This window comes from Dipodomys spectabilis, unplaced genomic scaffold (assembly GCF_019054845.1).
Source record: "Dipodomys spectabilis isolate Male_0828 unplaced genomic scaffold, ASM1905484v1 ptg000302l, whole genome shotgun sequence".
In the NCBI taxonomy this organism is placed as follows: Eukaryota; Metazoa; Chordata; class Mammalia; order Rodentia; family Heteromyidae; genus Dipodomys; species Dipodomys spectabilis.
The window spans coordinates 2,315,334-2,339,288 of record NW_024870979.1 but is presented as its reverse complement, the minus strand read 5'-3'; the positions used below and the strand labels follow the sequence as shown (position 1 = coordinate 2,339,288).

At 40.9% G+C, this 23,955-nt stretch overlaps 1 protein-coding gene across 1 annotated transcript in view; it reads right to left on the bottom strand.

Moving 5' to 3' along the window:
- Positions 1–19,739, bottom strand: part of Nox3 (NADPH oxidase 3) — a 55,266-nt gene extending 35,527 nt beyond the window's left edge. Inside the window, exons 1-7 of the mRNA XM_042702091.1 lie at positions 19,695–19,739; positions 19,025–19,120; positions 18,808–18,918; positions 17,748–17,832; positions 8,887–9,032; positions 6,350–6,531; positions 2,815–2,944 (exon numbers count right to left, since the gene is read on the bottom strand). Coding sequence (XP_042558025.1) covers positions 2,815–2,944; positions 6,350–6,531; positions 8,887–9,032; positions 17,748–17,832; positions 18,808–18,918; positions 19,025–19,120; positions 19,695–19,739 — 795 coding nt within the window. The remainder of the gene's footprint in view (positions 1–2,814; positions 2,945–6,349; positions 6,532–8,886; positions 9,033–17,747; positions 17,833–18,807; positions 18,919–19,024; positions 19,121–19,694) is intronic.
- Between the last annotated feature and the right edge of the window lie 4,216 nt (positions 19,740–23,955).

Below are 23,955 nucleotides of genomic sequence, written 5' to 3'. Positions count from 1 at the left end.
GGTTCTTGAGATGGTTTTGCTCTCTGTAACCACAGGTAAGAATCTGGAATTCTAAGGACTTCAATGTCTCCATCTCTTAAAGAAAGGGGCAGAATCCTTTAGAACCCATGTTTCTTTAATACTAACACACTGTGTGGATTCTGAGCTTTCTTTTTTCCCCCTTTTTCAAAATTGCTCAGGAAGTCCTGCTACAGTGAGTATTTTATGACAGAAATAAAACTATGTTGATTTAAAAGCGGCAGTAATGAAACTTGTTTCCTCCACTTTCACTCCTGGTTTTTCATTCCTTTCAGAAAATAAGAACATGCTGCCTTTGATTTTATTTTATGTGTCTGTTTATGAATAGCCTCTTTTGCTAGACAATAACATCTCCCGAGGCAGGCCCCACGCCTCTGAGTCTTGTGTCTGCTGGAATGTAGGCCGGTCATAGCCTTGGTCAAAATTCACCAAGTTTGCTCTACATGAATTAAAACTCCAATCTCATTCCTTAGTAATTAATTTAAAAAACCCTCAGCTTTATGTAAGGTCTGCACATTATTATTTGTGGATGTTGCAGTTAAGTACAATATGATGTTTCCTTGGGCAAAGAGGACCAGGCATCTTTGGAGGCTGGATTGTGAGCGATCCTGGACTCTGTGTGTGTAGTCGTGCATTTTGGTAGGAAGGTGAGTCAGGTGTGGGTTGAAGGTCCTTTGGTCATTTTCTACAAGGTGATGCATGAAGCACCATTGGGCATCCTGTGAACCCACCATTGAAGGTGAATGGACAATATTCTATCCATGGGAACACCATGAACATGCACCGAGTTAAGAGCGATGAAGAGGAAGAAATGGAGTCTTGCAAAGAGCAGGTGGGAGCTGTGCAGAGGAGCTGTCCTTGGGATGCCTTTCCAGCTCAGTGTCTCTGCAACATCAGAGAGAACGCTGCACAGTGCAGCCAAGCGGTAACTGCACAGCCCACACACGCTTCGGATCAGGATCCATTAAAAATAATGGAAAGGAGTGACACCAGGAGTTTGGGTGTGTGAGGAGGTGTAGCAGGGGAGAGTTAACGGAGAGATGGGCAAGTTCCCGTCTCTTAATGATAATTAATGTCAGCATAAGCAGCTGGGAACAGGCCCTGGTCTGTATTCATGAGGTGTGGGAGCGTATTGATTTTTTTATGGAGATGCTGTAGCTGAAAATTTTAGAGAGACATTCATGTTCTTCATTAATATGCAGGGTGGATAGTGGCTACTGCGAGTTGAGTTTTAAGGCAGAGACAATCTATATTGGCCATTAAAAGAATCACAGTCTAATAGGCATATCTATTTTGTTTCTCTTGGTCTTAAACATTTCTCCTCGCAGTTTCACCCTGGAAATCTACTGTTTAATATATTTGAGGGTTTAATAAAAGCAATTATTTATATTCTTCCTTACCATTATGTACTATTACCTATTATATTATATTGTTGCTTTGCTTTGCTTTTTATTTTTTTGGTGATCCTGGGGATTGAACCCAGATCCAAGAGCATGAGAGGCAAGAACTCTATGGATTAGCTACATTTCCAGCCTGCCATGTTTAAATGACACTACTTTTGGGGTCTTGTCTCCTTATAGTTTTAATCTTTAGGCTTTCTTTCAAGTTTCAGTACTCTGCCTTAAAAGTTGGCGCTGTTCTGAGGTGCTGAGATACTAGAAGAGACCAAATAGGATAATGATTTCTACTTATCTACCACTTCCCATAATGAATGCTACACAATCCAGAAAGTCTTTATTTTTGTGTGTGTGTGCCAGTACTGGTACTGGCTTTACTATTTAAGCCACTGCTTTGCTTCCAGCTTTTCGATAGTTAATTGTTGATAACAAGGTCTCACAGAGTTTCTGCCCAAGCTAGCTTCAAAATGAAATCTTCTGATCTCAGCCTTCTGAGTAGCTGGGATCACAGAAGTGAGCCACCTAACTTTGGAGATTTATGTTCATCATCATTTATTCAACTTCATTAAATCTGTTCTTGGCTAACATGGTTATTATTTTAGCTATAAGCACTCAACAAGAGCAAAAAGTGAATGCACTGGACACTCTGACTTTTTTTTGTTGTTGTTGGTGGTGGTGGTTGTGGGACTTGAACCCTGGGCCTGGGCACTGTCCCTCAATTCTTCAGCTCAAGAAGAGTGCTCTACCACTTGAGCCACAGTGCCACTTCCGGTTTTCTGAATGGTTTATTGGAGATTAGAGTCTCACAGACTTTTCCTGCCCGGGCTGGCTTTGAACCGAAATGCTCAGATCTCAGCCTCCTGAGTAGTTAGGATTTCAGGCATGAGACGCTGATACCTGGCATGACACTCTGATTTTTGAACCTCCCAAAAATTGTAGAAAGAAACAAGGGAATCATACAGATAGCACATGGTCCTCATTTAGTATTTAACTTACTCTGAGGCAGAGAAGCAATCCTTATAATCCTCAATGTGAAGAAGGCAGTTTTGTGTATGTGTGTGTGTGGGGTGACAGGTAGAGGGGTGTTGGGGTGCAGAGATGGTAAGCCATGAGGCTACCTCCTCAGAGTTATTACTGTGCTGTTCTGAACCTCTACAATATCAGACATCCATATTTAAATGAAAGTAAAAAAAATACACCTCAAAGCTGGATAGAGTGCTTTTGGCAGTCAATCGCTTTTAAAATTATCCATAACTTGATTTCTCCATTAGCACACTTAATAAAGAGTTGGCTTTGTCTAGTGGTGACATGGGCAGTTCTTTTATCAAGCATATAAAGGCTCTAGTATTTTAACTGTAGGGACAGTTATTTTTAAGAGCTCCTGATGGTTCATTCTTACCGATGGTTCTTTGCCAGAAAATTGAGGCACAGGGCACGGGGCAGTAGCATTCCATTCAGTGTAGTAGCTCCTACAGAACGTGGCATTGTGTAGCAACAGACTCTCTGGAGTTTGGCCTCGAATAATCCGACTTATTTAAAAGAAAAAAAAAACAGAACAACAACAACAAAAACCCCAAAGCCACAAAAATGTTAAACTAGTTTTTACAGTCTTGTTAGACAACCACCCTACTCTGCATTGATATTCTACAGTGAGTTCAGGAATAACACTTCCATTTCTTGAAACTTGGGCTGTCAGTCATTTCCCTCAACATCTTTAAAAATAGGCATTTAAAAAGCTTTGGATAACTTTGAAGATCCCGGAAAAGAAGTACCCCTCTGTGGTATCCTGTGTTAAATGGAAAGTGTCTATATTAGAGAATTCATAATGAAGGAAATTGTTTGAACACATCCTTTTGTAGACTGTTGAATTTAATTAGGTTTCATCTTGTCCTGATTGCTGATTTGGGCTAATTGGCTAACTTTGTACTATTTGGTTCTTTTTTATTTTTTTTCCAGATTGATTTAACTTCCACGCTTCTTGGTTTGTTTCTGAGCACTTAGAAGTTTTCAAGGGAAGGAGGCAGCACAAGTGCCCCCTGAAGAATGGTATTTTTTCCCCCATGACCACTAGTAGACTTAGTGTTTGACAGGGTCAATATAGGTCACTGTGGAGTGTGTCTTTGAGGCTGTCTTGATGAATTTAAGAGTGGAAAGAGAAGCCAGCCTGCATGAATGGAGAACTGGATCCAGAGTCCTGTAATCCTTCTGTATTATGTTTGCTACAAATGCTAGAAGTGACCTCTGACAAAATCGCTTGGTACACACTCCCAGTGGCCTAACAACAGAGGCCCAGGCATCGAGCCATGGGATCTGGGAGTTGCTCAATTCCCAGGTGTTTAGGAATCTGATGCACTGATTTCTTTTGACAAATGATACATTCACAGACTGGAGAGGCTTAGAAGTCCATGGACTAATAATGTCCTGGGTGGTCTGTGGAGTAAATAATGGTCCCCTCTGCCTGGCATGGGAGGAAGGGACACTACTGCCTTGAAAACAGCCTGATGTCAGCCAGAAATGACATGCTGGCCCTGCCCCAGTAATGTTGTATGTATGCCATCCACCTTGCTCGTATCCTTTTGAGTTAAAACTGTCTGTGAATCTACAATGTACGGAGGGGGTCAAGATCCAGGAAAGGGGAAATATGAGCGAAAATCAGAGGACTTCATACCTCTTATATCCTCTGTTTCTATGCAACAGGCAACATTTCCTGTATTATCAAAACAGTCCTTAGATAATTCCACAAATAGACTGTTCTAAAATGCTTTAAAACACATTTTAATGTCTTCAGCTACACCATCTCCTAATAGGTAAATCAGTGAGCTTTAACACATTCCAATAATCCTACTTTTACTTGCCATTTTGTATGCAATTTGCAAATTGCCTTTGCTGTAAACAAGAGCTGTAGAATGCTTCAAGCTGAGAAAATTAAATGAAGCCTTTGTCTCGAAATAAGTCTTTCAAGTAGGTTAAAATAACCAAGTAGCTTAAAATTTTTATTTTGGGTAAGATTGTTTGAATATTAAAAAAAAGTCTCTAACAAAACACTATCCACTGCAATCCTCTTATGTGTCTACCGTGTACCAGGGGTGAATGCAAAGGATCAGGTAGATGCAGATAATTTCTGTGATGAGGACTTTGAGGCACAAAGTTTGATAGAGTTTGATAGAGTCTCACAAATGTTCCGGGAGGAGGCGAGGGGGACCAAAAGGGGGACCAGGGCAGAAAGGCAGGACTGACCAGCTCTGGGGTGGAATATTGGGGCCAGTGTGTACCCTGATCACTCCAAGCCCAAAAAGGGAGAGTGAGCTACCCATACCCTAAAGAGCTAATTGCTGAAAGAAAAATGGAAAGAAAGCCTTTAGCCAGGTATCAGCTGTAGCATTGTGAAAGTTGACTGACGTAAGTATAATAATACTTGGCGGAGCGAGGGCAGTCTTTGAAGGTAAAATACACCCCCAGGAGAAATTCTTCTTTACATTATGTGTGTTCTGATAAGCTGAGGGCTGGTGTGTGTGTGTGTGTGTGTGTGTGTGTGTGTGTGCGCGCGCGCGCACGTACATGTGCATGCACAGGTGCATGCTCACACGTGCATGCACAGGTGCATATGTGTGTGAGCATGCACACATGAAGCCTTTAATGAGGCACACATAGTGGCCATGGAGAAGTAAGACCCCAGAAGTAAGACCGCCTTCTAAAAGTGGAGGTGACTCCTACAGGGACAGACTTTGGGTAGGGAAGTTGACTTGATGTAGTGAAAATCCCCAAGCACTTCTGTAGGGCTCCGTGTCCCACCTGGAGCCCCCGAGGCTTAGCCTTCACAACAAGGCCCTTCTGGATCCATAGCCCTTCATGCTCATCAGAGACAAGGGGGAGAACTGAGACTGGAAGGAGCTTTGCTAGCACAGGAAGATCAGAATGAACTGTGGCCAAACCAAGCCAGTGTTTTCAAGGTTGCTGGCTACATTCTTGCAGGGAACAGGATGTTTAACTGACAGAAATGTAAGGCCACATTCTCCCAGGGATTGTTAAGAACAGAGGCTGGCTGTCTAAAAACGTGTGCCTGGGTCTGAATCTGTCATTCATGTACCTGGGTGTTGAGTGTCTTGCTTTATTTACCCTGGGAGCTTCCAGGATCTCCTCCTGAAATGGAACTATACCACTTCTGCTAGACAGGACCATGGTCAGGTCAAGAGGATCATTTATTCCATGTGCTTTGAAAGCAGTAGCAGAATAACTGGAAGAGATAAGCAATGAGACAATTCATTGCTATTAGTTAATATTAAAGATTGGAAAGCATTCTATTAGTGGGAGAGCATATCATCCATCTTCAAATACTTTGGGTTCCAGTCCAACTTCTGATCAAAGGATGACAGCATCAGGCAGGGGTGGATAGGTAGAACAGAATCCTACAGGATTTCTGAGCACAGAGGAATGAATCCGAGAGCGCATGGGGAAACTGAGACTCAAAATACTCGAGTTTTTCTTGGTTTCTCTGATGAGTGGCAGAGCTGATCTGGAGCCGTTCTGACTGGCCATCTCACACCCTGTGCTGCCTTGTTGATGATTTTGCTTAAGCCCAGGTGAAATTTGGGCGGGTGTCAAAAACTGATCTGACTGATCTCACATAAACAAGGGTGCAGAAACAGGTAGTGAATGAGAGACAGTTCTGCTGTCATCCTGCATCCATTCAAATTCCAGACTCTTATAAACATGTCAAGACTCGCTAACAGAGTCAGCCAGGAAAAATAAATATGATACTTCTCCATCAACACAGTTCATTTTCTATGAGGAGAATAAGCTTGCGCGAGTAGGTGTGCACTTTCCACATATAATGTGTCCTTCAGTCGCGACATGTTGGGTCTCTCCGTCAAAAGGACTTCCTAAGATTATTTTAAGATAAAAGTGTTCACACATCGAATACAGCTTGTACTTACCCTGCTCCATGGAGAGTCAGACTGATAAAGAAGACAATGAAGGTCTGGTGTGTATACCAGAATAACTCATAATAGGACCGTCGGATGAACTCGGTAGATGAGGTCATAATCAAGATCAAAGCCAGAGACATCAGCAGACCAGTAATTCCTGCCATTGTTGTTAGCAACACAGTGGCTGGAATCTAAGAGAAATGAACACCAGGACATTAATATCTTAGTACATTTCCAAAAATTTTGGAGTGTTTTACCAGAAACCTGTTAGCCTCCACACGATGTCATCTTATCTTACTGTTGACATTTGTCTTACCAAATTCTCTAACCTACCATGCCAATATTTGAATTCTTTTTCTGTCTTCATAAATTAATTCTCAAGTCCAAGTTCTCATATTGGATTGCAATTAGAACAAAATATAACAAGAACATTTTAAGTTAAAATGGTTCAGAGTAACCTGGAGTTTTCAACTTGTAGCTTTTCAAATAAAAATGTGGATCACCATGATTAATTGCATTTTAGCGTTAATAAACACTTTTTTTTGAGAGGTCTCTTAGGGGCATTGTTAATAAAGCAACTGCACACTCGGTTCCCCTGGTAGTTCTCTTGTTCTTGTGTTTTAAGGGAAAGGACATGACTTAACATTTCTTTCATACAACATTGGGGAGCGGTGGGGGGGGGGTTGGAATAAGTTTTAGTAAATCCTAGGTGATCAATAAATATACAGAGATACTCTTACTAGATAGCTATTTCCTGAAGGCCAACATTCAGACCCACGAGCACAAGAGACAGCTAACCACCTCTTTAGAATATGATCCTATACATTTCATTTTCATTGTGACTTTCCATATTCTTGCCTGATCATTAGTATTCACACATTGTGCTTCTATCACTGAGCCGGCCGTGAGCTCAATAAACTCGCACACTACATCTTTTGTCCGTAAAACCTCATTAATTTGGGCTGCTTTGAGATCTGGAGGTAATTTGGGCAGGGATGTCTTCATTGTTTATTTTTTCTTCATAGAGTAGAGAGTGGAAATAAAATTGCAAGGGCTATGTCTAAATATTTAAAAGATTTTTTTTGCAAGTACACTCAGGCATTTTAGAAATCCATTTACAGCATATGATGTGCTAATTTCAAATCATTCTCTTTTTTTTTTTGGCTATTAAAGCAAATCTCCACTTTGCTTTTCCTGCAATGCATTTATAGACTGGTTTGAGTTGTAATGAATCCTTTAATAATCCCAGCACATCTCTTTCATTTTGCTCTACAGTATATACTTTGTGTTATTGATACCCATCTTTCTCCAAGTATCCCAAATTAGAGGGTTCTCTCAGCATAATTAGTACCCACATAACATATTGCTTCTAAAATTTTGCAATAACTGTCTTGGGAGTAGCCTAATTATCTTGGTAAATTGGTTTAAAAGTTATTTGTATTAAATACTATTTATTATATAGTCTTTTAAAAAAATGTTGAGGTAGGTAAATTTTCTAGAGACTTAGTGGGAGGAAAGTATTAACCCCAGCAGGTGCCTAGCTAAGTGCTGTGGTTCAACTTAAATCATATCAAACACATTCCCACACGCTCAGGGCATCTGTAGCTTTGACTTATGGCTGTGAAATCTGTGCTCACAATTTCTGTCCATTAAGGACAGGTAGCTCAATTTGATCAATGACCTGATTCTGAAGACCATGTTGAGATCATTAGGAGATCTGAAAGATCAAACTTTGGATTTTCTTCCCCTCAATAAAATTGTATGAACAAAATGGCCATTTATAGGCATGATAATGGGGAAATTTCTATTGCTGGGGTGTCAGGCCTTAATACTTTCCTTGGACAATATAGATTGTCCAATCACTGTGTGATAAACACATTCCAACCCAGTACTGTATGGGACAAGGCTTTGCTTATCCACAAAGAAAGAAGTAGGAGGGTTGAGAAGGAATATCTGGGCAGAATGCTGAGGTTTCAGATTTGGTTTTATTTTTATTTCCCAAAGGCACTGCCACTCTGTATACCTAGCTAATTGGCATTAATGATGTCACCGGCCAGGCAGGGCTCATTATAAAATTAGCTTCTTTGGCTAGTATCTGATTTGGCAAACCAGCTATTCACATGTGTGCCAAGTGTGAGGTGTAGGAGAAGAGCTCCAGAAAACAATTTGCAAATTGAAAATGAAGACATCAAATCTGTAATTCCTGGATCTGGATAGCACTTCACCTGCTTTCTGAGTCTAATATCAGTGAGAGAGAGAGAGAGAAAAAAAAGATCTTGAGCTGCTTTTAAAATGTAAAATATTAGAGGTTTTAGAGGTTATTGCATTTCTTAAGTACCACATGATACATTTTTGCTATAAATTAATTAAGAGGCATATATTTTTTTCCCTTTGCTCCTAACCTCTCAGCAACATTAATGGTAGAAAAGATAACTTTAGAAAAAAGGTGAAATGGATACTGGTAGAAACTTCCTCTCTCTGGATCCTACATTAAAATCCTGATAAAGGAATGGGAAAAAGGAACTGGTTAGCATGCCAGGACTCACCGCGTGGAAGGTCCGCACAGGGCTGAGGTAGGTCTCATTTGGGGTGTTCCCAAGTTTGGCAAGTGCAGCTACAAGTCCTTGGGCATCCTCTGACTGGCTCCACTGGTAGCGTTCCAAGTTGAATAAATGTGCCACAGTGTGGATGGCTGGCAAGGAGGAAGATGAAGAGGCACCATTGGACATGCACTGCATAAATTCCATCCCCTGGTATTTTCTGGGGGAAAAATACTATACTGCTAGGCACAAGTTTCTCTGTTCTGGTTTATGTAATCCCCAAGGAAATGAGATTTGTCCAGTATCTTTCCAAGTGTCTTGAGCAGGGTAGATCAAATGATCCTTTAAATTATCCTAAGAAACAAAGGAATTGCCCAGCCGCCCTAACTTAATTTTAAATATATAATTGTTCCAAATGAAATAAATCTGGTGGTATCAGAACATAATCGTAGCTTAGATATAATTCGTAGGGAAAGAAGTGATATCAGTAGACACACAAAGCTTTCTGAAGAATTTAGGAAGCAGCATTCTAGATCACTGTTCATGAGAGGCACCAACATGCATTTGAAATATGGATGAGGCTACGAAGGAGATGCTGATTTCGTTTTCTCTCATGCATTGTGCTTCCAGCTCCTTCCTTTCTACATTTTAGCACTGTATATATTATTCCCCCTCACATCCACACATTCACATATATTTGCATGTGCTCTTCCTGCTCTATCCAAGTAACCCAGCACATAGGGCATCAAGTATACCCTCTCTTGAGTCTTCAGGATGAAACTGCATGACCTAATTCTGAGAACTGCTGGTGTCTAAACTCCAGGGGAAAAGGACAAGCTTAGGGACAGAGCATCCTCTGGCCTGAGCCTTCCGTGTCTGGAGCTACTTTTTCCTGTCCTGTGACATCTACTTGGCAAACAGTCAGAACCCCACTGGGCAGCCAACTGGGAATCTGATTCAAATGCGGACTGAGGAGCCATTCCAGGGTGTTGGCAGTTTCCCACTGACAACCACATTTTCATGTTTTTGTGCATTCACAGTGAGAGGTAGCACAGTCTGCATAAGTTGTGGTGGGTCTGAGGAGCCTCGCTGTCCCCTGTGGGGTGAGGTGCAGAGGAAGGAGAGGAAAACAAGATCAACAGAAACTTGGGAGCCTATTAGCTGTCATTTTGGAACCTGTGGTCAGAGTGGTTATGTTTATTGACAAATGCTATCTTGTACTAAACAGGATTTCTCTCTCTGTCATTTCATTTCCTTCTATCAGACACATCCACTTTTCTGTCTTGAAAAGTTCTGTTTCTGCTGCATGACTCAGTTCGGAAGTAATTCATTACACATTCTTCATTTCTATAGATACACATGGTATTTTGATGATGCATTTCTCACAATTATTGCTATGAGTATTTCTGTGTGTTTGTATTCCCCAAGGATATGAACTGACTCCTTAAGACTCATTCATCTCGGAAGTCTCAACACCTAGCACACCTGCTTAGCACCAGTAAGTGTTTAATAATTATTTGCTATCTGACAGTGAGGTTATAGAAAGGCAGGTAGGATAAAGAATGGCCCAGAGAGTCAATTGATTTTATATTGGCTGGAGTTATATGCTAATATATATATATATGCATATATATATATATATATATATTTCTGGTATAGTTTTCTTCATCCCTGAAGTTAAGAATCAAGTCAGATAGACTTCTAATTAGGACCCACCAAATAAAACAAAACCCAGGATTTGGTTTCTGTATCTGTGATTGTTCATGCTCTTCTTAATGAGCCCAGTAAGCTTCACATCCAAGAGATACTGTATTTTCTCTTTAGGTGCTGCCAGTTTTGATTGTGAGATTCCACCACCTAAAAGTTCACGTACTGGAAACTGGGTCATCAATGTGGTAAGGTTGAGAAATGAGAGGTGGAGTCCCTTGGGAGGTCCACAGGCCCCTCCCTCTGCCAGACTTCCTGTCTCTCTGTGGCTCACCCCTCCCTCCCCACCATTCCCACTCCCCCCCCCTCCCCCCCGCCATCCCCCCTCGTCCCCTCCCCCATCCCACAGTCTCGTGCCCTTGACAGGTCTGATGTCAGGCCTTTTGGAATTTTCACCTCTAAAGTTGTTAGGTAACAGATTTCTTTATAAAATACCCAGCCTCAGGTATTTCTTTATACTAACAGAAAACTGACAGGTACTCTGTCAATATAGGTAGCCTTGTCTGGAGAGGGGCTGACTTGTGTAGTCTGAACTATCAAAGCCTACCTAGCAGCCATATTTCCCAATACGGCCCACGTAAAATGGAAACCATTTGGTAAATTAACAAAGGTACTCTCTACAACTCCTGTTTGCTATGCTTAAATAATTATCCCCAAGTCTTAAAAACAGGTAATTTTTTTCATAAGCTAACGTGCATTGAATGCTTACTATTCATCAGGTATTGTCATAAAGGTTGTAGGTTAGCTTAGCAAATTGTTTTCCTCAGATGTTATCTTAGCTCTGTTTCACCAAATCAGTATTTAAAATGTTAATGGTAAAAGTAAGGTGATTCAGGGGCCCATTTTTTGACACATGGCTTCTTCTGACTAGCTGAAAATCGCAAACCTTACTGTTTACTTACAATTAGGTTCTCTTATGACCTTGGATAGAAGTCTGTGAATGGCAGAGTCAAGTTATACCTAAGGATACTGGCTGATGGTGGCATTTGGGGTCCTCATTGTTGGCTGGCACAGAAGTAAATTGACATTCTCCTCCCCAACCTCACTTCTTTGCACCTCGCTTTCTATGATTCCCCATCCACGGAGCCAGGGACTGGTGCCATCCCCACTTTACAGGGATAACAACTCAGCTTCAGATTTAAACCGAGGGACTCATTTACTATGGCATGATTCACATGTGATAGAAAGAGAGGCAGAATGAATTAATTCCTTTTTATTATTATTCAATGCCTATAACATCTTTTTCCTTGTGCCTTGTTGATTATAATCTGTTTTCTATTGCATTGATTTCCACAGGAGATTTTGATGCTGTTCAACTAAATTTAAGTAAGTGGAATGAATGGACAAAAATATTGAACTATTTATTTATCCTTAATGCCAGTTCTCTCTTAATAGAACTAGAGCTATCAATGAAATAGAGGAAGAAAGCTAAGAATTTTTTAAGAGGTAGCTCTGAGGGACTGTACAGTGTCTTTTTCATATGCTTTAAAATCTGTATCTTAAATATCCCTTTGCTAAGAGCTTTGTTTTTTACAAAGCACAAGGTGGAAAATGGAATATTTTATCTCTGGGAATCTTCAAGTGAAAACTGCCTCTTTCCACTTTCTCTAACCACTTTATTTTCCTCTTAGATCTGATTATAATTTAATTTTGATCTTGACTCAGAGCTAAGGCACACCAACACACCAGCTATGAAATCTAGACTTGTTGGGGCCTGATTGATAGATACCAGGAGAGACATTGTTTTTCTCCTTTTTGTAGAAATTATGTGTTTTCTTTTCTTTACACATTTTACTCTTTTTAATATGAATAACCATGTGATTCCATGTCATGGTGATCGGTTTATCAGAGATGTGATCAAAGCTGATATGGTTGGTTTTTCTCTTGTTGAGTCATTACGATCATTCCATGCTGTTAGCGTGGATGTTGGAATGGAGGAGAAAGGATACTGAAGTGGATACTCCTTAGTTACCTAGCTCTTTTCAGTTTCTGACTTCTCATCTGCAAAATGGTTAGACTGGATAAAACTACATGATCCTAGTTTTCTTTCATTCGAGTTACAACTGCATCCAACAACAATCTGTAGGCTAATATGAAAATAATGCAAACGTGAATTTTAAGTTTCAACTTGTTTTCAAAATTAACACTGCTTTAAATGCAGCTCTTTGGTCTTGCAGTAAATCCAGTGCCATGGACTAGGTAGGTGAATTCTTTCTGGTGTCTGACAGATATGGCGTCAAGCATTCTGCTGTACTCTTAAAGAACTCAAGATCTCTATTTCCATTACCTAATATGCCATGCTAAAAGGTTAGATGAGATCCTTTCTCTCTCTCTCTCTCTCTCTCTCTCTCTTTCCCTCCCTCCCTCCCTCCTCCCTCCCTCCCTTTCTCCTCCCTCCCTCTCCCTCCCTCTCCCTCTTTCTCCCCCCCCCCCCCTCGTCTCTTTTGTTCTCATATTAGGCTCGAACTCAGGGCCTGGGAGCTGTCAACTTTTTTTGTTCTAACATTTGAGCCATACCTCCACTTCAAGCTTTTGTAGTGATTAATTGGAGATTCAAGTCTCACAATTTTCCTGCCCAGGCTGGCTCTGAACTGAGATTCTTAGAGCTTAGCCTCTTGAGTGCTAGAATTACAGGTGTGAACCACTGATGCCAGGCTTGAATCTCTCTACAATTTTATTTCTCACCAAAAGAGAACAACGATCCTGGGAACACTATACAGACACATTTGATGGCTGTGTGAACTTCTGAGTTCAAACAAGGAGCTTTTAATTGAAGAGCAAACAGCAAAATCATAAAGACTACAATTAGAGCCAGTTGCCCTAAAAAAGTTCCCGTTGCTTCTTTCTTTGCTTCTTAGTTTTCTGAAGATCAAAGGAAGAATAATTGAGGGGAATCTTGGAAATGTAGTCAGCGCTTGCTGTCTCTCTGTCTGGCTGTCAGTGATAACAGATACTCTGGAGCCAGTCATCTAATTAAGCAGCTTTTGGATACACGTTCCCAGAGTTTGGTTGCAGTGTTTTCAAACATGTGGTCTGGTAGAAGACCCATTGGTCTGGTACCTTGTAATGCACCATACCTTTGAAAATCGCATTAAATCTGGTTGGGCAGAACTTGGCGTAGAGCTTCTTGGTGCTTCCAGCATCTCCAGCAGATTTGTTTGTTTGTTATTGTGGGAGAGGAAGAGTCAGATGCTAAGGACTGTGTTGCCCTTTATCTCAGGGCCTTCAAACTTTTCCCTTCTCAGCGCCTTTATTCAGAGCTCTCTCCTTTCCACTTGCCTGTGTTCTGCTTATTGATGTTTGCGAACTAATTTTAGTCACTCATCAGGAGCTGCACTCAGGGTAATTGCACACCCCTGAAACCTGGCAGACACAAGCCACAGAATTTTCTGGAAAGAGCGGCCTGGGTCACTATTTACAGCCTTTTATTTTGATGGCAACTCAGACTTTTCAATTGGAGGGCTCTTCAAGGTCTACTGTGGACCAGGGAATCCAGAAAGATCCACATTAGTAAGAATGTAGAGGCTGTGAAGCGATGATTTTTTTTTATACATATAGCAGTGAGGTTACAGGTCTCTGAAAATGATTTATGAGTGGTTGGAGAATGCTGGGCAGCTCTTCTCATAGGCAGGCAAGCAGGAAGGCAGGAAGCCAAGAGAAGGCTCCTGTCGCTGCTGCATTTTCTGTGGTGCCCTTGATTACAGATACAATTGTTTTGCCTCTTCTCTCCTCCTCCCTAGCCTACTTCTCCCAGACTCTAATTACATTCTGTAATGATCTGACCAATTAGAGCCTGCAGTTCAACTTCTAGTGAGGGGACGGGTGAGAAATTAGAGGTTGGCATGCAAAGTTCTCTGTGGATGTACTTCTTCCAAGGTTACACACCTCTATTAAGCCAGCCGGCTATTTGAAAAGCAGCAGTAATGGGCGAGGCTAATAAAATAAGCTCTGGGACACTGCAACTGCTCCCCCAGTGACTATACCAGAAAGCACACAGTGTGAAAAGCAAGGTATTTCTATGAGACGAGGAGTTAGGAATTTCTTTTCTTTTCTTTCTCTCTAAAAGCTTAGTTGCCAGCCACATTTCTTAGTTCAAGTGAAATGCAATAATTGTTTTGTCAAGGGTTGGGAGAAATAGAGGTTTCTTCCCACCCTCCTGTCTTCTCTGGGACTAGAAACCACTGCAGTGTGGTTGGCTGGCTGCCATGGGGGTGTGGCCAGGGACACTGTGTTCTCAGGTGCCTCTTCTGGCCCTTGCCCCAGGGGAGGCTGGGAACCTGGCAGAACAGCAGGGGTTCAGGAGGAAGCAGGCTGGATGTTGTCTAAGGGGAAGAGGTATCTTGATTCCTCTGGCTGCAGCAGAACGTGGATATCTTATCCAGAATGACTGGTATCATTTGGGATCAAGTCAATGCCCAAACTCTCTCCTGTGCTCCTCAGAGTGCTCCCACTCTCAGAATAGCTCATGCACTGACATCTTGCACCTTTCTAAGCAATTCCTTCCAACTCTCTTGCCTCCTGGCTGGATTCCATGCTTCTGTGTTTGACCAGATGTGTGGGGGCGATCTGTTCGGTGCCAGACAGTATGGAAGCCAAGCTGAAACAGGCACAGAGGCCTCTGAGTCACAGTTGTTACCCTGTAGGAGGCCGTGCCATCTGAGCCCAGAGGGAAGAGCAAGGTCTGGGGAAAGCGGGCTGAGCAGTGGGTTCTGAACATGGTGGCACCTTACTCAGGGGAATGGAGGCGTGGTGGAGCATATCAGATGCTCGAGCAAAGGTACAGAAGGCTCTGGATCCTGTCCAAGGGGGGAAAGGAAGTAGATGTGGCAAGAGATGGGTGGGCAAGGGCAGTAGGAGCAGGACCAGGGACGAGGCTGGCAGAGGCTCCATACAGTCTGAGGAGACGGCATTTGATTTTTCTTTTTCTGATTTGCTTATGAATTTGTTTATTTGTGAGTACAATGTCACCCCTTCCACCATTCTCTGCCATTTCTTCCATGCTCTCACTCATCCTCCCAGTGTATCTAGTTGCATTTCATCTTATCGGCAATGGCCTGATATGTTATAGGTTTCCAAGTTGGCCCAGTCTGACAATAATCTACACATCTCCCAGAGACTGATAAACTGTACTGCTGCTCTTTTCATTCCAGAGGGCCTAAGGAATTAAATCTGAGACCACCCGGCCAACTAGTTGCAGGGTTGTGAAATAACCTGGTCATCTGATTCTAGTCAACTGTTGCCTGCACTGAATTATCCTCCTTAAAACAGTGTTCCTTTGAGAAGGCCAGAGGTCTTATCAGGATACCTCACACATGGGAGACATTTGGTATGCATTGTAGATGGATTTGTATTATTGATATATGATTATATGAAAAGAAATATACCTACTTATAGGCTTGAGGAGAAACTATTTCCTTTAGACTTCTTTTTCTGAGGAATGTGATGTTATTTTCCCCTGTTTTCTCTGTAATAGTTTTACAACCTTCTCTTAAGAGTCCAGTTCTGGCTTTAAGCTATAGTGTAGTGTATATGATAAAATCCTTTTTTTTTTTTTTTGGTTATTTTTACTATGCTATAGATCTTTTTTTAAATGCCAGAATGAAGGATCCTTATAGTTCTCTCTCTCTCTCTCTCTTTTTTTTTTTGGTCCGGTCGTGGGGTCTGAACTCTGGGCCTGGACGCTGTCCTTCAGCTCTTCAGCTCAAGGCTAGTGCTCTACCACTTGAGCCACAGCGCCACTTACGGTTTTTTATTTTTTGCTTATGTGGTGCTGAGGAATCGAACCCAGGGCCTCATGCATGCAAGGCAAGCGCTCTACCACTGAGCCACCTTCCCAGCCCCTTTATAGTTCTAAAGGAAGCTCTGAAGCGTCTTTGCCTTCTCTGATGAGATAACCAAAGGCCTTTCCAGCCTCTGGTGGGACACTGAGATTCAATACCCTTGGGAGACTGTAATTCAGATTTTAGATAACGTTAAGGTTTGGAAATGACTTCCATTTCTGAGCTGAAACGTGCTTCCTCAGAAAGAGTGCTTCAAAGTCCCCATTTCATATGCCCGCACCCCATCTTGAAAGGCCTTAGGTCATGGTGTCTTCCCTCTCATTTCCTGACAAATCCCTGAGACCTTCTGCAAAGTATTTCTGGGGTTGGTTTAATCTGGCGTTGAAGACAGCCATTGGGGGGGCTCTTCCTTCATGTCTCATTGCACACTCGGGGGCTCTTCCTTCATGTCTCATTGCACACTCAAACTTGTGTTAATTGGCACTCGGGCACTGTCTGTCATGTCTTGTTGCTTAATTAAATTCACATTTGTTTTGAGTGTTCCTTTTACTCTGCTATTTTTTATGCTTGAGAGGATAAAAACAAACGTGGAAAACACTTTATAGTTAAATGAGTTTGAGGGAAATAGTCCTGAATCATAACTTTTTATTGTTCTGGGAGCCTTTTATTTCAGTCTTTGTTTCCTGGCAAAGCCAAGTTTATTGTTGCCTCTCTTCCATTCTTCTTCACAGGAGTCTAACCTTTGACTTAGATGATAATTTTTACTTGGATTAGAAGTATATTAATAACAGTAACCCTTTCACGTTAGTAAAATTCATATCTACCCAGATCCTTTTATAGCTTCTAGCTTACTGCTGTTCAGAACCTAGTTCACCTAATCTTTATTTCCTGTTTTGTTTTTCTTTTTACTGTCTCTGAAACCACTTGACAGTCATTTTCCTGTGACCGTGAGTGAAATTTTGAGCATAGGTCAATTTTATTTCTGACGTAAATTGTATTGAATAATAAAAGTGTTCATTTTTCAAGTAGGTTGTTTACAAGTTACTTACAAATGAAAAGAAAATGTCATTATCTTTTCTTTGATAGATTGAGGTCTTGGTGTGGAAAAACTATAGGAGTATGAGTCAGAAATGAAAAAAACCCTCATTTGTATAAATGGAGTTTATGCTATTGGATGGAGTTTATACAATTGTTTTTAAACCCAGGAAGAGAATTAGGGGTGGATTACAAAAAAACATTAGATCTTATAAACAATATAAGTTAAACATTAAATATCATAGCTTAATAGTTTAATTCTAAGTGAAGCTATAAGTTAAATATTAGATATGATAAACAAACTATAACTTAAACATTAGACATTAGAAATCAGTAAGTACTTACTTGCGTGAACAGCTATTGCATAGGCAAGCAGCTTGTGGAACTTGAGTGTTTTGTCTAGTTGCCTTCTCCACGGACCTCTGCAGCACTAGTGTAACAAAAAAATAACTAATTGAAGTCAGGAAACAAGAAAGCAAGCAAATAAACAAAATCCCAGTGTAGAGCTGTCAGAGGAATGGCAGTATGAAGAGAGCTAAGAGAGGAGGACTCAGTCTCTGCCTTTGTGTTGGTTAGGGTAGGGCTATTGGACCAAAGTTAGTGGCAAGGAATCAAACAGCAAAACAAAAGGTTGTTACTTGCTTTGCTGAAAGTTTAAGCCAATAAAAAATGACGGAATGAATCGTTCTCTGGCTGTCACTCAAAACTCAAATAAACCCTCTGATATCCTTGCTTCACTGAGCTTCTTTACTAGAAATGACGAAGGTGGTACTTCCATCCATGTGTCTCATGTAAGCTGTAACTTATTCCCAACTGCACCAAGAAAGGCAGATCACACATTTATATCCAATATTGATTGCATGATGATTCCATAGTAGATGACTTGCTCTGGTAAAGTTGATGGAAAGTCCCTTTTGGTATCTGATCTCCTGTTTGACAGGAAGCACAGGTAAGTACTCAGCACAGGGAAAATCAATATGATTGTCTCATTAGGGCTGGAAGATGTTAAAATCAGCAGACTGAAGTCTGTGACTGTGACTGTGGTGAGAACTCGGATAAGAACTTGGGTAAGAACTCAAGATGGCAGTAAGAACTCAGGTGTGGCTGAGTAGCACTGGTCTCAACTGCTTATTTGTCTCCCTTCAATAAGAAATGGAATTGGCTTGAGCTGTTACAATGCTCCCATCTCCATGGGGAAATGGGAAACAGGTTGAACCGCGAGTGCGATGTCATGTGGGACATCCATGGCAGAAGTCAAGGTCAAATTAGATGCACTGATTTTCCCCTGCTAACCAGTTTAAGTAGGATTACTGGCTGTTTATTAGTAAAATACTCTTCGTTTTCAAGAGTACTTACACAAGAAGGTTAGAACAACTGAGGTTCTTGCAAACATTTTAATACTTACGGTACTTGTTCCTCTCATGAAGGAGATAAGGTTCCGGCTGACGGGTAACAGAATTAACATGCAGTTAAAGTTGAGGCACACTGCAGACGCTCGTGCCCATGCCAGCGCTGACTGTCCGTGGGGAAAGATACAGAAAGGAGACACAGTGAAAAGAAGAATTCAGTGACAACGGAATGCATTTCTTTTCTGAAACAATGATGCGCTCAACTCTACTTACACCCAGGATAACTCGTGTATAAAGGAAAGACTCATCTTCTTCATACCAACGGAAGGTGTCCGTAAACAGAAAGACATTCATTGCCAGCCAGGAGAGCTAGGGCAGAGAGAAAAGGGAGGTATCAGTATAGTCTTCAACCTTTCCTCTTGGGATGATTCTTCTTACAAAATGGATTGGAAAGCTGCTTCATATTGATCAGAGTAACTCCATGTATTTATGTTATTCCTCACAGACCAGTCTTTCATGGTGAGAGACGATTACAGAGGGTGAGAGACGATTAACTTTATGAAAAGATTTCAAACACATATACGTCAACTTTGGGTCGGGTGAAGAACAGTTTGTTTGACAAGAATGGCAAGGAGGAACTCTAGAAAAATTCCATTCCATACGCTAATTCCAAGACTTTATTTGATTTACAGAAATACACATGACACAGTCATGAACTACTTGACTTTAAAAATAATTTAAAAAATAAACTCAATTAGCAAACAACTTCTCCCGGTCCTCTAAGGGTAAATTAAATAGATCTACTGAATGTTTGCTACCAAGTTTTCATGTTTTAACTAGTCATTTCCCCATTTTTAATGTTACTCTACAACTTATCCTAAAACATCAGTATTTTAAAATAGGATACATGTATGGGAAGCACAATGACTGAAACAATACTTACCAGCACTAGGATGGGTGTGGTTTCCTTCAGAAGCCAGTGCGCCATCCTGACGCTTTTCCCCTATGCGTTCAGTAGTATGATTGCTTATTCCTTTCCCTCAGCTGAGCCTGGATGTTGCATGCTTAGTAAGGAGTTCCGTACTACATTGTCTCATCTTTTTTTGTTGGGAAGCACCTCTGGGGAGCTGCTCTCTAGGAATTTCTAATTAGGGCGTTCGTGCCAAAGGCACGTCACCAAGCTGACATGCTTCATGACCTGGGTAAATACCAGGCAAGTCTCTGTCTAATGATTCCTCTCTTCAAAGATTTCATAAGAAAGGAAAGCTCATTTTTATTAAATTGTCTTCATGTACTTTCTAGCCCATTCATTTTCTACATGATTGCAGTCAAGATGATAATGAGCCTGGGTGTAAATCTGAGGAGTAAACCAACTTTTTCTTCATACAGCGAAGTGCTTTCACCCTTCCTTTCTCTACTTTGATTATTTTTACTTCTTCTCCCTTTCAAAACATTCTCTATAGAGGATAGGTAGTGAGAGCTAAATAAATATGGATGAAACAGTCTTTTAGAATCTGGTATAAGAGATTCTAAAAGATCACAAGTAGGAAAACATTTGTAAGTCTAAAATTATGACTATAAGAGAGTCAGCTTTCTTGTATGAAAATGAGGGGCTAATACTCATTTCTTGCCCTAATTCTACTGGCAAACCCAGGTAGCAAGTGAGGACACCTAGCCACACATAAGCCTGGTCATTTTCTGATTTTTGTGTAAGTCATAGTTACTATTGTAGGCATACATATCTCCCAATTAAGTCACTTTTGGGGGGTTATTTTGGGCCTAAATACTTCATGCATTTTTTTAGATAATGAAACTGAAGACAAGAGAGATGAGTCATCTGGATAGTTGTTTAAGCAACTATGTGTTTACATAGAGTGGGTCTATTTAGTTGTACAAAAAGAACTTTACATTTAGAAAAAACTGATAGGAATGATTATTGTAAATACTTGTTAACTCATACTTGTTCAGGTACTTTGTTAAGAATGATTTCAGCATTGTCCAGCTGAATTTACTGAGATACAGGTAGACACCGTGAGCTCCAGTACAATGCTATGGAACAAGCTCAAAGTTAGTTGATGAAGGAGGAGCGGGGCTGGGAATCCAGCTCTTTCTGACCACAAAGTCCTTATTTTTAAATAGTATCCTAAGCTACTTTATTTAGGAAATACTAGTATATGGATTTTTGCATCAACACTTACTTAATGGGTAGATACAAATGATACATCTATACATTAGACATATTTAAGTTATAGAAATTCACTTTATTGATTATAAAGGATGTTGTTTAATGTGCTTAAGTATACTATTTCTATATAATACCAATGAGCAACTGAAAAGTTATCCAGCAGTATTGCTCCTGTATTTATGATTTTATAAATGTGTGGATCTGTAATATCTTGAGGACAGCTATGGCTTGAATGCATTCCCTGCTTCTTGGAAGCTTGATCCACAATGAGGCGATCTAGTCCTCATGAGAGGATGAGGTCGTGACTCATGCACAGATCAGTGCTATAATCTGCAGAGCTGGTTCCTTGTGAAAGGATAAATTCTGCTCTCTTTGCACTCACTCTCCTACGCAAGCTCTCTGTGGTCTGATGAGGAAGGAAGGCCATTACCAGATGCGAGAGAATTGATCTTGGACTTCTCAGCCTCCAATTTACTTGCGGAAGTAAATTTCTGTTTTTATAAATTACCTAGTCTCCAGGATTCAATTACAGTAGCACGATATGGACTTAAGTGAGGGGAGACGTGGCACGTTAAAGCAATTAGTGATCAGCAAGGGTCAGCTAGTACCCAGGGACTACCACCACAGCTGTGAGCACTTCTTTAAGTATTGTTTTTTTAAAGGGGGAGACCGCTAGCACTGGGGCTTGAACTCAGGGCCTCACATTCTTTCTTGGATTATTTTTTGCTTAAGGACAACACTCTACCACTTGAGCCACAGCTCTACTATAAGCACTTCTTTAAACAAACCAATCCAGAGTTCATAAATTCTCATGCTTTAAGCCTGTTTTCTCTCTGCACTGAATTATTTAGGTCCAGTGCCAACATCACTGATGAGTTTATAATACTGGAATCAGACTTTCTAAGATCCAAGATATCACCGCTTACCTCAGACTCCAAAGTCTCAGTCTAATCTCTGGGATCCTTCATAGAAGCACTCAGTTTTATAAACAAGACATTAAGTTGCTCTTGTTATTTGTTAATTTACCTGGTGAAATCTCAGGGATGTATAACACGGCCATAGGTCTGCCTCGGTTTCCACTCCACTGAAGAATCACAACTGAAATCAAGAAACATCTTTAAATCAGGTCCCAAGATATCAGAGCATCATAACATTTATAAAATAGAACATACATGATGACTACAATGGTATAATTTATTTGTTCATTTTTTCCAATTATCCATTGACATTATACAGATCACATTTTAAACCAAGACAGTCATTTCCAAAGGACAAATTTAATGGGGTGGCATTTAAGGATGAAAGGGAGTGAACAGAATCTACTGAAATAATGTAAATGCCCAGAATTTCATCTATTTTTATCTAATTGTTTTCATTGCTAACAGTGCCCATCTTACTTCTCAGAATTTTCTCAGAACAAAAATGATGAAATTTGAAATGTTTGTTTCCAAGGTACCAAACACTGTTCTAATGAAATGATTATACTCATTGGCTCTTCTAGATAATGTGGACGTTCCCTTCCCCCAACAGCCCTCCTTCCCCCCACATAAAGCTCACTAATAACAAAAAGCATAGGGAAAGAAAAACAAATAGGTTTACAAAACAGATGGATAACTTGTGGATGTGGATGTAAATGCCTTAATTATCCTACATTCCAGGGATAAATCTACTCCGATGTATTTCAATTCTTAATTGGTCAGTTGACCCAGCAATAAAATGCTTTGATCTCCAAGGCTGAGATTGATCACTGGCTAGCTTTTGTTGCTACACCCTGAAAAATCTCCATTCCCTATAGTCATAGAATTCAGAGCACAAAAACAGCATTGTCAAATTATCATCTTCTGAGCGTTCAACATGCCCTTGCCTTTACCTGAAAGCAGATGTAAACATTGGTGTATTTAGATGAAAAGAAAAAAAAAGTTAACCCACACAACCCCAAGTTTTATTCGATTATTTTGAGGAGCATTTTTTGTAGTAATAATGTAATGATATTAGGTAGATCAGATGTTAAGTAAATTCCACTTTTTTTTTTTTTTTTTTTTTAAGTCCAGTCGTGGGACCTGAACTCTGGGCCTGAGTGTTGTCCCTCAGCTCTTCAGCTCAAAGCTAGCGCTCTACCACTTGAGCCACTTCCGGCTTTTTTTTTTCTGCTTATGTGGTGCTGAAGAATCGAACCCAGGGCCTCATGCATGCAAGGCAAGCACTCTACTACTGAGCCACCTTCCCAGCCCACACTGTGTTCTCTTAATAACATCATTATTGTTTTACAGTGGCTTGTATCACTGATTTCATCCACAGTACTTGGTCCAAGTGTTGTCTGTTCCCTCACCTGGGGCACAAGTCTTTCATTTATTCCATGGCCACAATTCCAAATGAAAGGCGGCCCTGTGTGCCGAGGCCTCAGGCAGGGTAGGGACCTGAGGTCTAGCTCCATTATGTGCCTGATCTGTGTGTAATAACTAAGAAATCAGTTAGAGGCAGGTGCAGGGGCAGGTGCAGTGCAGGTTGTACACCTGAGGTCTCCTGACAACCTGAAGATCTCGCCCTCCCTCCAAACGTGGTCTATCAACCCCCAGATTTCCATGTTGGGCTAGCTTCATGCTCTCCTGCTTTCATCTTCCCAGTCCCTCACACACATTTGGAACATGCTACCTCCTTCCATGTATCAAGTCATTAAAGCCCTTCCTGCCTGTGCCTGGGTTACAGGAAGCTCCCAGTTCATGGGAGAGCAGGGTGAGGAATGCCTCATTTCTAACCCCAAAGACACTAAGCAGCACAGTTCATTACATTCTATTTTGCCAATTTTGACTTTTTGGCTTAGTAATAAAGTGAAAGCCAGAATTATCCTGCTCTTTAAATGTGACATATTACTTCTGTACACATTAGGGGTTAGTTCAATAATACATAGAGAACCACTTTCATTTCTCTGCCCCTCAGCACGGAAGATGGGTCTGGACAAGTCTCTACACACATCCGGTGGCAGGAATTTTCCAGCGGGTGGTAGTGTTCATTAAAGCTT